The 19179-nt window shown below is 36.6% G+C and overlaps 1 protein-coding gene across 7 annotated transcripts in view; it reads right to left on the bottom strand.

Annotated features, from left to right (window-relative positions):
- Positions 1-19179, bottom strand: part of ARID4B (AT-rich interaction domain 4B) — a 134239-nt gene that overhangs the window by 77646 nt on the left and 37414 nt on the right. For all 7 annotated transcript variants that reach the window (XR_006270937.1, XM_043477045.1, XM_043477049.1 and 4 more), the window contains exons 3-4: positions 3887-3997; positions 1308-1373 (exon numbers count right to left, since the gene is read on the bottom strand). Coding sequence is in view for 6 of the 7 variants with exons in the window: in XM_043477045.1 (XP_043332980.1) it covers positions 1308-1373; positions 3887-3997 (177 nt within the window). In the remaining variant the exon portion in view is untranslated. The remainder of the gene's footprint in view (positions 1-1307; positions 1374-3886; positions 3998-19179) is intronic.

Raw genomic sequence — 19179 nt, 5'->3', positions numbered from 1 at the left:
AATACTGGTATGGATTGCAATTTCCTTCTCCAGGGGATCTTTCTAACCCAGGGATCGAACCAAGTCTCCGGACTGCACAGAGATTCTTTACCATCTAAGCCACCAGGGAAACCCAACATCAAATTATACATGTGCATGTCTTTGTCCTTTTATCCCTACAAGTGATACACATGTGCATATAACATTAAAGAGGGCACCTATAAAACAGAAAAAGTGGAAAATAATTCTCACAAGGCAATATTAAACCTTACAAGGTTAGTCTTCCATGTGCAGATACGCTCAGTCGTGTCTGACTTTGCGACCGCGTGGACTGTAGTCCACCAGGCTCCTCTGTCCATGGAATTTTCCAGGCAAGAATACTGGAGTGGGTTGCCATTTCCTACTCCAGGGGATCTTCCCAATGCATGGATCAAACCCACATCTCTTGCATTGGCAGGTGGGTTCTTTACCACTGGTGCTGTTTGGGAAGCCCTTAGTCTTCCACAGTGCCTACTATATAAGCAAGGTACTAATGCCCTGAGGATTCAATTAAAAGTTTTCAAATCAACCACCAACAAAAACTGGCAGATACAGACATCTAGCAAATTCTCTGAAAAGTACTGTTTCATTAGGAAAGGATTTTTCTTGCATCTACAAATGTTTTTTCAATTATGTTAGCATTTCTTAAAATTTGCCCAGCTAGGCCAATGCCCATTTCAGACATTCAGAACGGCTGAGCGGCACCTGGCGGCTGCCCAACGTGTCTCCTTTAGGCCTGCTCACCAGTGGGCAGTAAAGCAGCGCTCAAGTCACAGCTGGCCGATGGAGGAAAACTAATGCAAGGACATTAAACTCTCCACATGTATGTACGAACATGCTTATCACTTATAACTGCCTAATGATCCTTACAAAACTTCATAGGCCAGTAGTTGCTTCAAAGAATTGAAAGCTCTGAAGATTTGTTTTGTTATGTTTTGTTTTCTCACTTTTCACATCATCATGGAACTCATATCACTCAATCCCTAGTTTACCACTTTGTATTTTTGGAAACTCCACCCTTTTAATAAGTGAAACATGGTGAGACTAAAACAGATGAGTGAATAAAAAGCAATCAATCTTTCCTTGATGTTCATTTCACTTCTGAACACAAGTTTTACTGTCACAAAGGTTTTATGGCACATTAAGTCTACTTTTTTCCTACTTAGAATTACATATTTATCAACTGAATAGCAAAGTAACCAATGAATTTTTTAAAAGATCAAGATTATTACTTCTAGTGCTTCAGTGGGAAACAGTAATTATGAATAAATTATGAATAAATGAATTACCTTTAGTGGGCCCTTTATGTGGTCATCCTGAACTTCCACTGTTGAAGAATCATGTCTAAATGTTACCTAGAGATTATAAATTTAATTAGCCACCAAAAAAGAAAAAAAAGCAGCACAAGCTCATTATGCATGAATTCTTTTAATAAGTGATCTAAACAAATGACTGCCTAGTTTATACAAAATCTCAATCCCTAAGTAGATTAACTGAAAGACTTACTATTTAACAGACAACTCCCAGACTAATTTACTTGATGATTCACTTATTATAGTTTATTCAATACTATTAATTATGAGTTTAATCATATAATTTGTTTTCCTAAAAAATGAGGAAAAAGGAGGTGGTGATCTTAGTTTATTAGGTATTCTACCATTTTGTGAAGCCCTTGGTTCACAAGCAGTAGCAACAAACATTTGCTAAGAGTCAAGCATCAAGCTCAAGCATTGAACCTATAATCTTCACAAAAACTTTATTAGGTAGGTGTGACTATTCCCATTTTGTTGGTAAGAAAACAGAGGAACACAAAGTGTAAGCAACTGGTCCAAGATCACAGAACTAGTACATGGTAGAGCTGAGATTCAAACTCAGGCCATCCGGATCCAGAACTTTACTGTATTCTGTTAGTACAGACATCAGAGAATGGGACACTAGATGTTAAAATAAAGGGATCAAGTTTAAATATTTAATTAGTTAGTAAAAACAAAATAGCTTCCAGTACTCAGTATAAAAAAGGTGGTTTTCCCTATATAAAGCAAGAGCTTCCAAGGACTGAACCATTACTGTGGTCTTACCTGGCGTGTGTGGTTATCAATTACGAAACAGGCTCACAGACCAGCTATGAAAGGAGCTGCCCTGTACTGACAGCATACCATACATTTCTGTCTCACAATGGCACTACTACACTTTATTTAAATTATGTGTTTACACATCTGTGTCATTCACTTAGACAGTAAACCACTTAAGAATGGAGATAAGGTCTTAATACTAGAGTTTCAATACCTGATACAATGCTTAGCATGTAATAAATGTTCGATAAATAAAAACTGATGGGGGAAGAAGTGTACCAACAAATTGTTGAAAATGTATTAACTCTGAATCATAAACAAATTGATACAGAAATATACTACAGTATCTGTTGAGAAAATCATTAGCTTTGATTTATAAACAGATTTTTAGAGCAGTCTAAAGAACTAAGAACAGATTTTAGACAGCCACTACTTGTAAGACACAAGGTGTCGCTGGGACCCTGTGCTGTCAGCACAAGGAGCACGGACTGCTTTCCTCCTTCCACCGGCAGCAAGAAATGGCAGAACTACTGCGTGTCATTTTGCAGGTTCATATATTACAGAGACACCCAGGTGACAGTACAGATCACAGCTGAATGCCAGTGAAGCAGGTTCCTGCAGTAACACACGGCTCCTGCCCAAAGGAACACCTTTTCTAACCAGCACAGCTTAGAAGGTGCTTATCTGGAGGTCAAGTTCTGCTGAGGAGAAGGTCCACCTCTCTCCAAAGGGAGAGATTCCGGTCTAATTCACACTAAGGTATTACGTGTGCTCTCAGTAGCTCTGTCTGAAAGAGTGAGAAAACTGATGAAAAAAAAAAAAAACTTTCTCTTCATCTACAAGATAGTAATGGCAAAAATGAGTGCTCAGAGAACGCCAGCATGTGAAGTTAGAGCAGGAAAAGCCACTACAGGAGCTTAGGGACACCAAGCATGCGAAACCGGAAGGTGGGGAGGGAGACAAAATCGACATCCTACAGGCTTACAGTTAATTTAAAGGCCCTGTCACAACGGCTCTTAACTAGCAGCGTAAATTAGAATCACCCCCGAAGCTTTTTTCAACACAGCCATGCATAAGGAAAGAACCAAGGCACACAAGCATGGAAGAAGCTCTGATAGCTCAAGTATAACACCTCTATGGCTGTTTTCCTGGTGATGTTCAAAACAATATTTTATAGAGTATCTGCTAACCTAGATTATAAATCTCTTGAAAAGAGATGAGGTTATTCTCATATCCCCATCTTCCTTCCCACCTGCACAGTTTGCAACTCAATAAATAATTATTAGCAAGATTTTTTCAAGAAAAGTAGAAGATAAGGAATCAACAACTAGATCCACCATCATCAGTTATAAACCACATCTCAATTTCATGGTTAAAATGGGGAAGGGTCTTAAAACTGATGTACTATTCTAATTCCCATTCTGTCACTAATTTTCCAGAATGACCCTGGACAAATCACTGACCTTTTATTGAGCCTCATTTTCCTTAGGATAAAATTAAGAAATTAAACTACATGACTTCTAAGGTCCTTTCCAGTTCTAAAAGGCTAACAATACAAACAATACCATGTCTGTAGTGAAATGGCATTCAAAATACCAATTATGATCATCTAATTTCATTCCAGTTAGAACACTTAAGAATCACAAATAATTCTTTGTTTTCAGTTATTCTTACAATCTTTACTCTTAGAAACTAAACTCAACTTGCAGAAGAAAAAATTCTTAATACATTCACCAAATAAAAGTTCAGATATCAAATACTAAATATATAATTTATAACATCTACATATACTGTACCTTGACTTTGACAAGTCTTTTTGCTGTCTTGATCTTGGCTTCACAAAAGGCTCCTCTGTATTTAGCACTCACATCAGTGCCCACTGTCAAATAGGGAGGTTCATCAAGCGCCTAAAAATGCAAAAACTTATCATTAGATTTAAACTTTCGAGTTCTTTCCCCCAATCAGACTTCAGAATGGCAGATCTAATGTCCTGTTTCAGCTATAAAAGTTAAAATACAAGAATGTATTGTTAACAAGAACAATCTATAAAATACTCTAACTTAAAAATAAGTAAAATATATATCATAAGGTCTATTTACACGTACCAAAATATACATCAAAGAAGATACAAAGGCATCTTTTTTCTCTACATAAAACACACATGGTCCATGATATGAATTAGCTCAATCACAAGTATGTATCATTCTATCCACCCTTTTATTCAAATTTTTTTTTTTTACTAAATAACCACTGAAAGAAAAGGAACATCCTTAAAGCTCAAAGAAAATATCTTTTCGTATTTAGGCTATTATCTTGGCAGCCACCCAAATTCAGAACAGCCCCCTATCAAGATGCCTCTAAAGTAGAACAGTATAAAAGGGGCAGGGAAAACCACATGGATTCAAACTACTGGGGAAAACTGTATGAAGAAATGCAATTTGAAAAATCTCAAGTAAAAATGAGCCAAAATGTCTCAACTGCTTTGGCATGAATTCAGTGCTTACTTCCCATCTACAATAAATATTATTCTAAGCTTTCTCACTGTGATTTAATTTTTAATAGTCCTAATCTAGCTGTTTTTTAATAATCAGGTTTTTTTTCTGCACAGGATCTACAGTTCTAACGGGTTCTACTTACATTAATCAATTCCACAGACAAAGAAAGATTATACAAGTAACTTCTCCCAAAATGTTTTACAAGAAATACTAATATACCAAGATGTGCCACCAGAAAAAAAAAAGAGCTGGGAGTCTGGGAAAATCAGTTTATTGAATGAATTCCCATTCTGTCTCATCATTTCCCAGTCTATTTGTCCAAAGAACCCTTTTTTAAAATTAACATCTATTAACATCCTGCAGAAATTCCAAAGAATACAAGGTGGAAAAATACTATTATATAGCAATAACCAATGAGAAGATCAATTTCATTTGGATCTTAAAATAAATTTACCCCTAACAGTTGTGGCTAATACACATAGAAGAGATCTATCTCTAAAAAAATATTCTAATGGTATAACAAAAATTATCATAAAGATAGCAAACAATTTTAACTTTTTGAAAGGTGGGGAGGTATCAGAAACCAAAAAAAGGGGTTACAACTAAACATATCAGGTCACCCTCCTTAATGGCCATTTGCCTCACATATTTTTAAAAAAACCCTTAAAACATACCTAGTATATGATTTCCTAAATCTACTTAAGAAAATGCCTATATTTCAATTTATGCTATAGCAGAAGTGTACCCTCACTAGAAAGATAATCATTTCTGCATGGTTATTTTTAAAATATGCTGATACCATGAACTACAATTTGATAACTCTGTACTAGTCTTGCACCTAAATTTAATAAATGCATTTCTACTTTATGGCTTAGCCCTATTAAAATATCATCTTTCTTGCTCAAAATTTTGATTTAATTTCAGACAGGCTAGTGGCTTTATTTTAGCAAGAATATGAAAAGGATTTGCAGCACTTCACTCAGAAATTGTCAAAACGACATCAATTCAATTGATAAATTTTGTGTTATTGCCAGAGAAGCCCAGATAAAGGGGCTGCTTCATGACCATAAGGCCCATTAACCTCCATAACTCTCAACCTCTCCCATTAATACTTCCTGCCTCATTAGCCAGTAAAATTTTATTTTCATAGACAAATAGTTTGGTTCAATAAAAATTAATGAGGAACTAGAAATTGTGAAATATAGAAAAGAATGAGAGGTCATCTAAAAGTGCATGTTCGTGCCCAATCAGGAACAAATAAATACTTAAGAAATGATAAGCTTTTTAGATACTTTTATTATAAACAATTTTAAACCAAAAAGGGGGGGTGGATAGAACAGTAATATTATTTAGACTACTAGTATATATAAACTCATTTAAGTATTCTTTTCACTAATGTTCATATCAAACACTGGTCACATTCCAACATTAGCAAACAATAACTATGCTTACTGAGCAGATTTATTCAACTTGAATCTGAGAAAGGTGATTTTTTCCTCCAAATCAAAGCCCATCCCACACTGTAACCAACATGGAAATCCATGTAGATAGAAAAGAGTAATAATTAGCTCAGATTTCATAAGGGCAAATTATTATTTTTAGGGAGTAATATTTTCCTTCCTTCACACTAGAACACAGGAAATGGAATTAGCAAAGTACATAAAGAAAATGTCTGTTAGAAAAATACTTGCAAAGAAAAGTCAAAGTTTAAAAAACCTTGCTAAATACATTGTTAGGACAATGTTAATTTCTCAAACAGGCATAAGAAAAGCAAAGATCTATGCCCTGATTTTAATTTGTCTCTCTTTTTTTTTGTATCATCATAGGTAAGTTACTTTTTTGTCTCTAATTTCTCTTAATTATTCAGATGAATAATCTGAATTCTGTATATATTTGTTCAGCAAGCCTGCGTTTTAACACAGGTTGGAGCAACACAGATGGTCAGAATGGGATACTCTGAAACACATTAACTGTCTAGAAGTGAAACTATGCTAACCAGAATATGAATTTCTACAGAAAAACAAATGAAACTCACAATGTACATGGTCAGATTTGTATACGTAATTTTGCTGTTTAGTCACTAAGTTGTGCCTGACTCTTTCTGAACGCATGGACTGTAGCCCACCAGGCTTTTCTCTCTCCATGGGATTTCCCAGGCAAGAATATGGAGTGGGTTGCCATTTCCTTCTCCAGGGGATCTTTCCAACGCAGGAATTGAACTCCCGTCTCCTGCACTGGCAGACAGATCTTTATCACTGAACTACCAGGGAAGCCCGTATGTAATTTTAGCACAAATTATCACTCTATAATTAGTGTGATATGAGACTAATAGCACAGGTTCTCAAAGCAGAAGACACAGTCTTAATCCCAGCTCTATTCATCATGCTACATAGGTGCATCTTTATAGGCTTCCGAACCTCCCTAAACTTCAGTGTCTATCCATATCAGAAAAATAGGGCTAGTACTAAAAGTACTCAGTTATGATGCCGAAAGTACTTAACTATTCACAATTACTATTATGAAACACTGTGTGTGTGGGCAAACAAGTCATTAAACCAATGTAAATTCGAATTTGGCACCCCCCTCCTTGTTTTTCTTTTTAAAATGGGAGAGGCAAAACCTCATTTTAAATTACTGCTCATCATAAATAAGTGCAAAGAGAAAGTTAAACCACTTTTCTCACTTTTTCAACCAGTGTCACTACTCCTCAGAATATAGCATTTCTTTAGCATTCAATCCAATGAGAACACAGTACAGAGTAACTCGTAATATGTACATGTCTTTAAACTATTATACTTTTTATGCTTCTAGAAATGCAGGAATAATCAAAGATACATTTGATACAATATACACACAGAAAAACATGCACATTAAAGCTAAAAACAACTATTAAAGAGGGATTAACCTATGAGAAAGGGACTGGAAAGGAGGTATATAGAAATGAAAATACTTTATTCAAAGTATGTTTTCCTGTTTTGCTCTAAAAAAAAGTTTCTTTTTTGTTTTTTACATTTGGCATGTAGCTCTTTACTTTTTAATATACATAGTAAGGAACATTTCACACATATAAAAAAAAGACATAACTGTGTGATAACTCTCCCTTATAATCTGGCTCCCACAATTATCAACTCAACTATAATACTCAAAATATTATAATCTGTTGGTCACTGGGAAGAGGGGTTATTTTGAACATTCTTACTAATGTCTATATTCTCCAGTGTGTTTAGAATGACTCTATTAATGAGAATCAGTATAATACAGTAATTAAGAGCACAGGCTCTTGCTTACATTCAAATCTACCACTGAGCAGCCAGATAACCTTGCCTCTAGACACAATAAATAGTGACTATCTCACAGGGAGAAGCTTGAAATGCTACATTTAAAGTACTTATTAGAACAGGACCCAGCATACAATACCAAATAAAGGTTGTTATTATTACTCAATATTCTGGAGATACAATCAGTTTAAAAAATGTTTTTTTTAAAAAATGTTTTTAAGTCCTATACAAAAGAGATCCCACATAAATAAAACAGATTCCAGTATAACTGTGTATATGGAGAAGGGGTCTTTAAAATAGTATCCCCCTGTTTAATTCAGAAATAAAGTCATCATGTTGAATTCTAGTAGAAGGAGAGGTTAAGTGTTTGTGTGGATGCTAGAAAAAGTCTATCAAAGTCCTTTAGCGTAGCAGGAAGATTACCAAGATTATACACCTCTCTTTTGAGGCTACTGTACTTTGATCCAAAGCAGAGATATACAAAGAAGCATGTCAGCAGATTTACCAAGATACCTTTGACAAACACCAACCGTGTTAGGTGTACAATGTATATCACCAGAAAAAAAAAAAAAAAAAAACCTCTTACCTTCTTTTTTTGTTCTCTTTTGCTGCTTTTGGTAAAAAAATACAGACCATCTCAGAGGCTAAAACAAAATGTATTTCTATACTACCTCCATGCCAAAAAGGAAATTAAATGACTAAATTACCATCCCTTTGTTTAGCAAACAGAACAGTTTTCCAGTTGTCAAGGCAACAGCTACCTCACAGTTATCTCAGCACTGCTTAAAGAATTATTTTTCTAGTCAATCTACCAAGTGTCCTAACTGGCACCTAAAAACCATTAAATTCCATGGAAACACTAAAAAGCATAAGCAAATTTTAAATTAGCTACTGGTGGATAATAATCCTTCAAGAAGTTAAAATGCCATGGAAATATATAAGTACTCAAATGAATCAACAGTAATCTCTTATGTGCCTTGGGCTACAGTACACGATATATGTAAGTTTCAGAAAGATAACAGTTTAATCAATGCTCCAAATGACTAATGTTGACACTGCCTAAGAAATACTCAGTTACTCAAGATGTATTTTTCAAAAAGGAAAACATGCTAGATGACATTTTATTGAGGTAGATTTTTTAAAAACAGTAAGCATTCAAATTGATTACTAAGGCAGTGCCAGTGTAGCCAAGAGAATCAAGATATTAAATTTGATACTAAAATTCTCAGTGAATAATGTATTTAAACACACAGTATGATAATAAATCTATGAAAACCATCTTTTTATATGCAACAATCTCAAAGAGGCATTAAAACAATAACAGAGATAATTCAAACAGATGAACCCATCCTACATCAAAAGGTACCAAGGATCCTTGGAGAAACAGCTAATTGCAAAGTTGGGCAGAGAAAGTACAAGAAGAATCTAAAACATCTTCTGCCAGATAAGTAAAGAAATGCTCAGTGAATAATTGGAACATTTCAAAGGGACACAGGAGCCACCTTGAAGGGGCTCCTACTGGCCAAATGAGGGAAACCATCAGCATCAGCCAATAAGTATTGGCTGTCCCATAATCTTGTTAGGGATATATGCATATGTCAAAATTGAATGACTTAAGATGTGTAAGTAAATTATATTCAGGTAAAAAATTAAAACCCACTCAGTAAAACTTCCATCTATGATTCCATATTGACAAGGAAATGAATGAATGATGAATAAATAAAAAAATATAGAAAGAGGAAAGCTCTTCCTTACAGTAAAATGTTAATAAACGTAGCAGGAATGATAGAAACAGAATTATCTTCTAGCAACCATCATGAAGGTGATTGATTTCATAAGAGTTGTCAATAGATCCTAAACTGATGAGTGAAGGTGTGATAAAGAACGGGATATTGACATATTCCTGGCATATGATTCAATTATCAGTAGTAGAATGATGTCATGCACTGAGAATAAAAGCGCATCCTTTCTGTGATATACATGCCAAGAATGATTTTGACGATGAGAAAAATTAGATGCATAGAATGTAAGGTCTGTATTCCTTAACACTCTAAAGGACATGAAATACAGTGAAAACTGAGAAAGACTTTCAAATTGAAGCACTCTGAAGAGACGTAATAACCAAATGTACCATGTATTCCTGAACTGAGCATGGGCCAGAAAAGGCAAAAGACTAATTAGGAAAGTTGGTGAACTCTGAAACGGGCTCGAGACTAGGATGGTAGTATCATACCAATGCTGATTTTCCAATTTAGACAGTTGAATGCACAATAAGGAGAAGAGTGTCCTTTTTTGGGGGGATTATGCTCTGCAGTATTTAGGGATGAAAGGACATCATGTCTGCAGCTTGCTCTCAAAGTCTGAAGATAGCAGTAAGATGTTATGGAAAAATCTGAAAGAACTTTTCTGCCAACCCAATATATGTATACATGTATAGAGATTCTATGAATTCTGTGTACTATAAAATTGAAATATATGAAAAAAATTATTTTTAAACAGTATGTATTTATTGGGTATTTGTATATTTTTTCTAGGAACTGCTCATACATGTTCTTTATCTGAGTTACTCATTTTTTTAAAAACTGAACTGTAAAAGTTCTTCCATATTAAAAGAAAATTTTAACACTTTCCTCCAAGCACAAGAATCCTCTGGATGGTACATATTTATATTTATTAATTTTCTTCCTAAAATTTAGGTTACCTTGTGAGATGGAACCACAAATTATTTATAAGTAAATTTTAGGCCCATGTCTATTAACCAGAGAGAGACCTACATATTCAGAGGGGTGTCTGCATATTCCTGGAAACTTAAATAACTCAAAAAAGACATTCTAACTAGAATGCTCATCATCTGCAAAGAGGTAAGAGAGAAATATACTGGGAAGGACATTTATTAAGTGCCACCTGTATTTAAGACATTATTCTACGCGCCAAAAAGCAAAGGCACTTTCTCCATGTAACATAAAGGCAAACAATTTATTTTGCCCTCAGAGTAGTTAAACTTATCTGTTATCTTGCTAGTGAAATCGAAACCTTATTCAAATGAATCTACGTTAGCATAACATCACTCAGAACATACCATGCTTATTTATAATGTTTAAACTTTAATAATCTCGAAGGTTCAGTTCAGTTCAGTCACTCAGTCATGTCCGACTCTTTGCAACCCCATGAATGGCAGCACACCAGGCCTCCCTGTCCACCACCAACTCCCAGAGTCCACCCAAACCCATATCCATTGAGCCGGTGATGCCATCCAACCATCTCATCCTCTGTCGTCCCGTTCTCCTCCTGCCCTCAATCTTTCCCAGCATCAGGATCTTTTCCAATGAGTCAGCTCTTCGCATCAGGTGGCCAAAGTACTGGAGTTTCAGCTTCAACATCAGTCCTTTCAATGAACACTCAGGACTGATCTTTAGGATGGACTGGTTGGATCTCCTTGCAGTTCAAGGGACTCTCAAGAGTCTTCTCTTACACAACAGCTTAAAAGCGAAGGTTACAGCCAGTTCAAAAATCAGAAGCACAAAGAAAAACCATAAACTGGCACTGTAATAATTTACATCTGGCCATGTGGATTTGGGGTTTGGGTCTTGGTTCACTAGCTCTCTGGATACAAGCCATCACTTATTTGTTATCTGATTTTAAAATGGTTGCTGTCTACTTGAACTACTGAATATACAGATTAAGACACTGGCAAATTTGAACACTCTGGTTTTGGAACGAGAGACTGCAATTCATTTACTGAATAACTTTGGGTATATCTTTGGGTGTATGTCACCCCACCACTTTGATTTTTGGTTTCCTCTCTGTAGACTGATCTTGTAGGGTGCTTGAGAGTTTTAAATTAGGTAGCATGTTCAGAAACTTTTGGAGACTGACAGGTCCTGAGTAAAACACTTAGCAAATACCAGATGAAGCCATATGAAATTGCTATTTTTCTTAAATCAAAAAAGGTCAAATATTGGCAATTTTATATTAGGTTCAATCTCATACTGATTTTCTCCACTTCCTTTAAGCAGCTGGGAAACCACAGACCAACACCCAAGAAACAAAACAGTCCTGTTCCACAAGCCGCTCAGACACAGTTTCTGCTCTATTCATGCGCAAGACAAGAGTTTTGCAGGACGGATCATTCTGGAGCTTGCAGGACTCCACCTCTGTATGTCAACTCCTGCTGCCGGAGAACTGGGCCTCACACAGAGACCTAGGTCCTGGGCCAACCAACGGTGGACTCGTTACACCACTAATGAAGCTATAGCTATTTTCCCACCTGATGGCTGTCTGGTTCACCAACCACGTTTCTGTCCGCTTTTATGTTCTCAAGAATACGACCTTGGGAATTCCCCGGAAGTCCAATGGTTAGCACTTTGTGCTTTCACAAGTCACACAGCATAGCCAAAAAAAAAAAAAAAAAATACAGATGGACAGACACACAGATAGACACGACCTTGAAAGAAACCATCAAAAGCAAACCATAATCTCTGATCGCTTGAAAAATCTATCCATTGTCTAGTGAGCAAAAGGAACTGAACCACGTAACGCACGGCAGACAGAACTCTCAGGCTACGAGCGCACTCTAACTTCAGAGCCAAGGCAGCCCTTTCGGAAACCGGCGCTGCAACACTCCCCGCCACACCACACACTGGCTGCGCTTGGCCCAAACGGGTACGGACATTCTGTGAAGATGCACATTTCACACTGTATTTTAGTGATTTCTGTCTGTCTTCTCTCCTAGATTGAGGAACTTAAAACAGAAACAGCATCTTATATATTTATCTTCAGATATCCCAGCCCTAGAATTGTACCTATATACAAGAGAATTCAGTAATCATTTATTGAACCACAGAAGTTAGACATTAGTTAAGCACTGCTAAACGGTATTTTTCTTAAGGTAAAAATTATTCACATTTCAAAAACAAAGGTCACATAAATTGGGAGGAATCGTATATACTAAGAGATCAAAAGCATGAGCTCTGGAATCAACAGTATCTGGGTTCAAACTCCTCATCCATGTGACCTCTGTTGTTGCTGTTTAGCTGCTAAGTCCTGTCCAGCTCTTTTGCAGCCCCATGGACAGTAGCCCTCCAGGCTCCTCTGTCCATGGGATTTCCCAGGCAAGAATACCGGAGTGGGTTGCCATTTCCTTCTCCAAAGGATCTTTCTCGACCAGGGATTGAACCTGGGTCTCCTGCATTAGCAGGTGGATTCCTTACAACTGAGCCACCAGAGAAGCCCGCATGTGACCTTTGAGACATGTTATTTAACTTCTCTGAGCCTAATTTCACATTTGTAAAGTGGAATTGATAACAGTAATAAAGTAAACATATGACATGTATTTATATATTTTATAAATAAATTATATAATATAGAAACACATAATAAAATTACCTATTGCACATAAAATTGTCATATGCTGGTAAATCTAAAATGTAGTTTATAACTTATGAGATTATCAAATTTTTACTGTTAAAAAGAGTCCATATAGTTTTACAAAGAATAAGCTGCTAATGTGACAAGCATCAATTATCAGATTATTTCTCTTAACAAAACAGGTATGTTCTGGCCATACGCTTTGCCATCAAGAATTTGATTATACTGATTGTCAGCAATCTGATCCAAAGTGTGCCAAGCAGGTTCTCCCTGTTAAGAATTCAAAACTGAAAGACTTGTCAATTTTTCAGTAGAGCAAGGTGATAAAAACCTGTGTTAGCCATTTTCTGGCATGTGTAGGGAGGAGAGAAAACCAGTCTGCAAAGAAAGAGAAACAGTAATAAAGAAAAAGGACAGACATACAGAGAAAATAAGGGACACAGGTGAGCGCGTGTGTCCGCTCAGTGACTGAGAGAACCACTAGACTCAGTTTCTGCCAGCGTTCCCAAAGTTAAATCTCTCCTCAAACATGACTGGACTCTCTACTTGCAGGCACTCAGTATCCATAAAATAAACTCTCTTTTCGGCTTTCAATAATCTCAGATGCTTTCTATTACTGTAACCAAAATAGCCTTAGCTAAACACATCAGAAAGACGACACAAAATGTAGTATCAAGTCTACATTTACTAAGCATCCATAACGTCCTGGGCTATTTAGGACTTAGAGCCTATTCATACAAATAGGAAACCAATTCCAGTTTCAAATTTTAAGTAAAATTGTCACAATATATAAAATTATAGAAGACCAATAAGGAATAATGAAATAATGGATATACAAAGTAAAACACCAGATTTTTTATGGTCATTTTAACTTTATTATTTAATATGAGAATATTTGTCATGAATGTTTAAGATGTGAAAAAAACATAATAAAACATCTCTTGAGATTACCACCAACTATAAAACTCCCAACACCACTGACCCTGCTTCCTCTACAAGGACACCACTATTATGTGCATTTAGGTTATCTTTCCTGTGGCAAAAACATTTTAAAAAGTTATTGAGAGTCATCAGTCATTATTACAGCAGCATTAGAAGCCAGCACTAAAACACAACTTCTGGACTTTGATTTTTAAAAATCAACTGAAAGGCCTTTGTAGGTCTGGCTCTAGACTCTTATTAACTTATTAAAAATATATTTATACTAAAAAACAACAGTTTCCAATTTCAACAGACTTTTCTCCTTTTTCCAGTCACACTTTTGAAAACTTAGAATATCTTACCAAATCAGAAGAAAGAAACAGAGCACTAATCAAGAATAAGTAAGGAACAGAGAATTCCCTGGCGGTCCCACAGTTAGGACTCGGTGCTCTCACAGCCGGGGCCTGGGTTTGATACTTGGTTGGAGCACTAAGACCCCACAAGCTGTGCAAAAAAAATAAAGTAGGAATAATAACTACTCAATAAAATACTAGTTAAGTGAATGAATGAACTGATCAATCAATCAAACCAGATCAAAACTGAATTACCAGTAGGCAGTTCCTGGTGAGGTGCCCAGAATATACAAAAAACAAAATATATTTTTCCTGTCTTCAAAAATTCATTATCCCATTGGACACAATGAGCAAAAGAATAAATCAATGTTTAAAGACAAAAGAATTTCCCCCCTACAAGTTCAAATTAATCTATATATTTACTTACTTTTTAAAAATATTCTAACCCTTAAGTGATAATATCTAATAAATGTTAGGTTTATCTGACTTAGTACAATGCTCTCCAAGTTCAGCAATGTTGTCAAAAAGAATTTTTTTTTAAAGTAACTCTTCAAGGGCTGTGACAGTGAGACGACTAACTGGACACATTTAATGTCATTTACTGCAGACAGCAAGATTTGGATGGGGGCTGGGGAGCTGCCAAAACTTTCAAATTAAAATCTCAGAAACCTCAAACTAATCTGATTCACAATTCTGATAGATCGCAGTGAAAATAAGACCCCAGCTGGATCAGTACATTCTCAGGATTTCATTAAGAAACCCGCCTTGCTGTCTTTTATGATGACCATGCCCATCCTGTCACCAGCTAAACTCTGCCACTTTATGATCCTCGGACACGACTGAAGTCATGAAAAACATTCCAATGGCACTCCCTTCCATAAAGCATTCCCAACTGGAGAGGGAAGCCAACAGGGCTCTTAGATTCTAGCACTTCCCTTGCTAATCGATTGTCCCCAAGAAAATACTGAAGAAAGAATCCACTGGACTGTAATTACCCAGGTGACATGATAAATTCCAAGTGATGTGGGGAAGATTCCCTGAGCACATAAAAAAATAAGGGCTCTATTATTTACCTTAAAAACAGATAAGAAGGTATGCTTTTCTAATAACCATTCCTTACGTTGATCTACATGAGCATGTGTCCTAGGAACATCTTGAAAGAAAAGCAGCAGGTGCACAACACACACAGGTTGACAACAGTGCCATCAACTGCCCACTCACTTTCCCACACCGTTAGGTATGCTCACACGTAGAAATTCTACAGATTACAGTATGCTTGTTCACACGAGTTTACATTTTATCATAAGCTAGAAAAGAGGTTTTAAAAGTGTGTCACCAAGACCAACATCACTGACATCACCCAGGAACTTGTGAGAAATGCAAAGTCTCAGGCCCCACTCTAGGCATCCTGAATCAGAAACTCTGGGGGACGGAATCAGCAATCTGTGTTTTAACAAATTTTCCAGAGAACTCAGATGTCCCACAGTTTGATCTAGAGGTTATTTCTCTAGGAACTTGTACTAGATATATTCAGCAACTTAACAGACTCTCTACTTGGTTTCCTGACTAATACAGTATGAGGTAACATGGGAGGAACACCCAAGGTGAAAGCAATTTGGGAAATTACAGCTACCATTTAAAGACTTGGGGCTTCCCAGGCAGCTCAGTGGTAAAGACTCCACCTGCAATGCAGGATATCCAGATTCGATCCCTGGATCAGGAAGAATCCCTGGAGAAGGAAATGGCTACCCACTCCACTATTCTTGCCTGCAGAATTCCATGGACAGAGGAGCCTGGCGGGCTACAGTCCACAGGGTCACAAAAAGTCAGACACAACTGAGGAACTAACACTTTAAAGACTTGAGAGATGCCATGATGGTGATAATGAAAAAAAAAAAAAAAAAAACAGCTAACACAGACACAGAATGAAATGACGCAATGTAAATATGCATTTAAAATAATATAACATCAGGGCTTCGCTGGTGGTCCAGTGGCTAAGTCTCCCTCCTTCCACTGCAGGGGGCATGGGTGTTATCCCTCTGTTGGGAACTAAGGTCCCATGTGCTGCATGGCATGGCGTGACCAAACAATAAACAAATAGCAGAGTATAGACAAATGGCTTAAGAAGATTCTAGTGAAGAAATCAGAAACTGAGATGAAGTTATCAATGTAAAAAGAAAAGGCTAAGAAAAGTGAAAGTTAAGACATCTCTATGAAAAGTTAATACAGCAGGCCTGACTGCTATTTTTGGCCTACTTTCAAGGTTGGCCCTTGGATGGCATCTGGGAGGTTGTGGGAACCTGAATTTCCAGACGGTTCTCACAATTAATTGATAAGAGTGGCTCACTGCACCTAAACAGTATGTACAAACAATAGTTTGTGCTAAACATCTGCTTTGATTCCAGTATGTGCCCGGTATGGGCTTTTTAAGTGACTAGTCCCCGGTAAAAAAACCTAGGTGCTGTGTCTCCAACAAGCTTTCCCGTTGGCAACAGTTGCGATATGTTGGCACAATTCACTGCTAGAAGAATTACCTGCGTCCTGTGACTACTGGACTGGAAGCCTGTACCTGGCTTCCCCAACACTTCGCCCCAAGCATCCTTTCCTTTTGCTGATTACGCTTTGTATCCTTAAGCCTAAGTACAACTATACACCAAGTCCTGTGAGTTCTCTCAACCAATTACCAAACCTGAGGGTGGCCTTGAGGATTTCCAATACACTCTTACTTCAATTCAGAGTTCTCTGACAGTCACGTAACAGGGTTAAAAACACTGACCAGACCAACAAATCTGCCATGTTTATATTATTCTTACTTGATGCATTAATAATATAAAATGTGGGCCCAGAATAAAAAGTCACAGACTCTACAGACTGAAGGGATAACTTGCCACCAGACTACTTCTCACCAAGACAACCCTATACAGCATGCCACAAGGCAAGCAGGAGTTTCTTATATTTAATTCAGCGGTCAGCAACTCTAGGAAAGCTGGCTGATATCTAACACATCTTTTCTTTCTATCATTTAAAGACCAAGGAGAAATGTTTTAAATATTAGAGCTAGACATAAATGAAGAGAAAGTAATATATTACTAATCCTGCTATGTATCAATATTGTCAATAAGGGAATAATTCTCAGGCACAAAAATGATCCTTAAAACTTTCCTATTTGGGGGAAGTGGTGGTGGCATGGCACACGGGGCCTCAAGTTTGTAAAAATGAAATTTCAAGCAGTAGTAATGGCAGTTGGAGAGGGACTGGGATGACAGACCTGACCTCCAGTATTCCCAAACCTCTGTTTCTAGGTGTCAACAAACCTTTAATTCGGTACCCAATGAACCTGCCTGAGCAGGCAGGATTTGAAGAAGTCACTGGCATTACAACCAGGGAAGTCCAGAAGGTTTTATGTGCAGACTTCAAGATGAAAATAAAGCTAGATATTGTGTGTATTCCTAGTAAAGCTGACATGGGAACTGCAGATTCTCTGTGCCACATATATCAGAAACTTAAGGTGAAAAACCATTTATTGAGTTTTACTATTTACTGAAGATAAATTATCTTCTATTTTCCCAATGCACTGCAGTTTACAATGCCTTTTAAAATATATATTCTTGCCTCACACACACAAAAAAAAAACTTTCCTATTCGGGTAAAATAATAGCCTTGGGATAGATATACACAATTGAGGAAAGGGGATCTAGTATAAAATAAAGACAAACACTGAAATACTAGAATTTGTGGCATGTTAGGAATTAAAGTCATCAAAAACACAATCACTACGTAAAGCATAATGGTACTTAACAAGGGTCTGCCCTTAACACCGTGACATCACGTGAAACTGCTCACATCCCTGACTTTACGTATTCATATTCTCAACAAACGAAGATTTTTTTAACAAGGTCTAGTAAATCTAAGACCTTACTTTAGCTCTGCACTGATTTTATCCCTCATTGCTGTCTCTAACTCACAGAAGGTAGTATTTTGCTCTAGATTACTCCAGAGGATACAACCAGCAAACAGCAACCTTCTGCTCTTTAGACTTTGGGATAACAGTATGTAAATTTAGTCAACAGAAAATTAGTTCAATGGATGTGTCAGATTTTGGAAGCACAAGCAGGTAAACAAAGATGCTGTAAACAATGGATGAAGACTACTTTATATACAGGGATAGTTATCCTGAAAGTCACAAAAGTGTTTCTGTAGGTCTCTGAAAACCCTGCAATTAAAGACAGAATTTTTACAAATATATAGATATACCTATATATATACATGTGTGTGTGTGTGTGTGTATGTATATACACATATATGAACGTATTTTTAGATAGATACATACATAGACACAGTAAAGCTTGTGCTTCCAAGAGACTTTAAAAAGTCTACGAATTTCTATTTTGGCATGGTTTTTCAAAAAGATTACCTAATTAAAATGGGAGAAAGGGAGAGAACAAGAAAACCTCAAAGTTAATCAGATTTAACCAGATATAGAAATATTTACTACCTAGATATTATTCAATATTATAACAAAATAACACATTTGACAACACATCTTTTAAAAGCACTTTTATTTCCATCAAAAAACAAAAACAAAACCTCTGTAGGCAAACGTCAGCTTCCCTGATGCCTCAGACAGTAAAGAATCTGCCTGCAATGCAGGAGACCTGGTTCGATCCCTGGGTTG

Source organism: Cervus canadensis, chromosome 8 (assembly GCF_019320065.1).
Source record: "Cervus canadensis isolate Bull #8, Minnesota chromosome 8, ASM1932006v1, whole genome shotgun sequence".
Classification (NCBI taxonomy): domain Eukaryota; kingdom Metazoa; phylum Chordata; class Mammalia; order Artiodactyla; family Cervidae; genus Cervus; species Cervus canadensis.
Note: the sequence above shows the minus strand (reverse complement) of the source record. Positions and strands in the feature narration are given on the sequence as shown.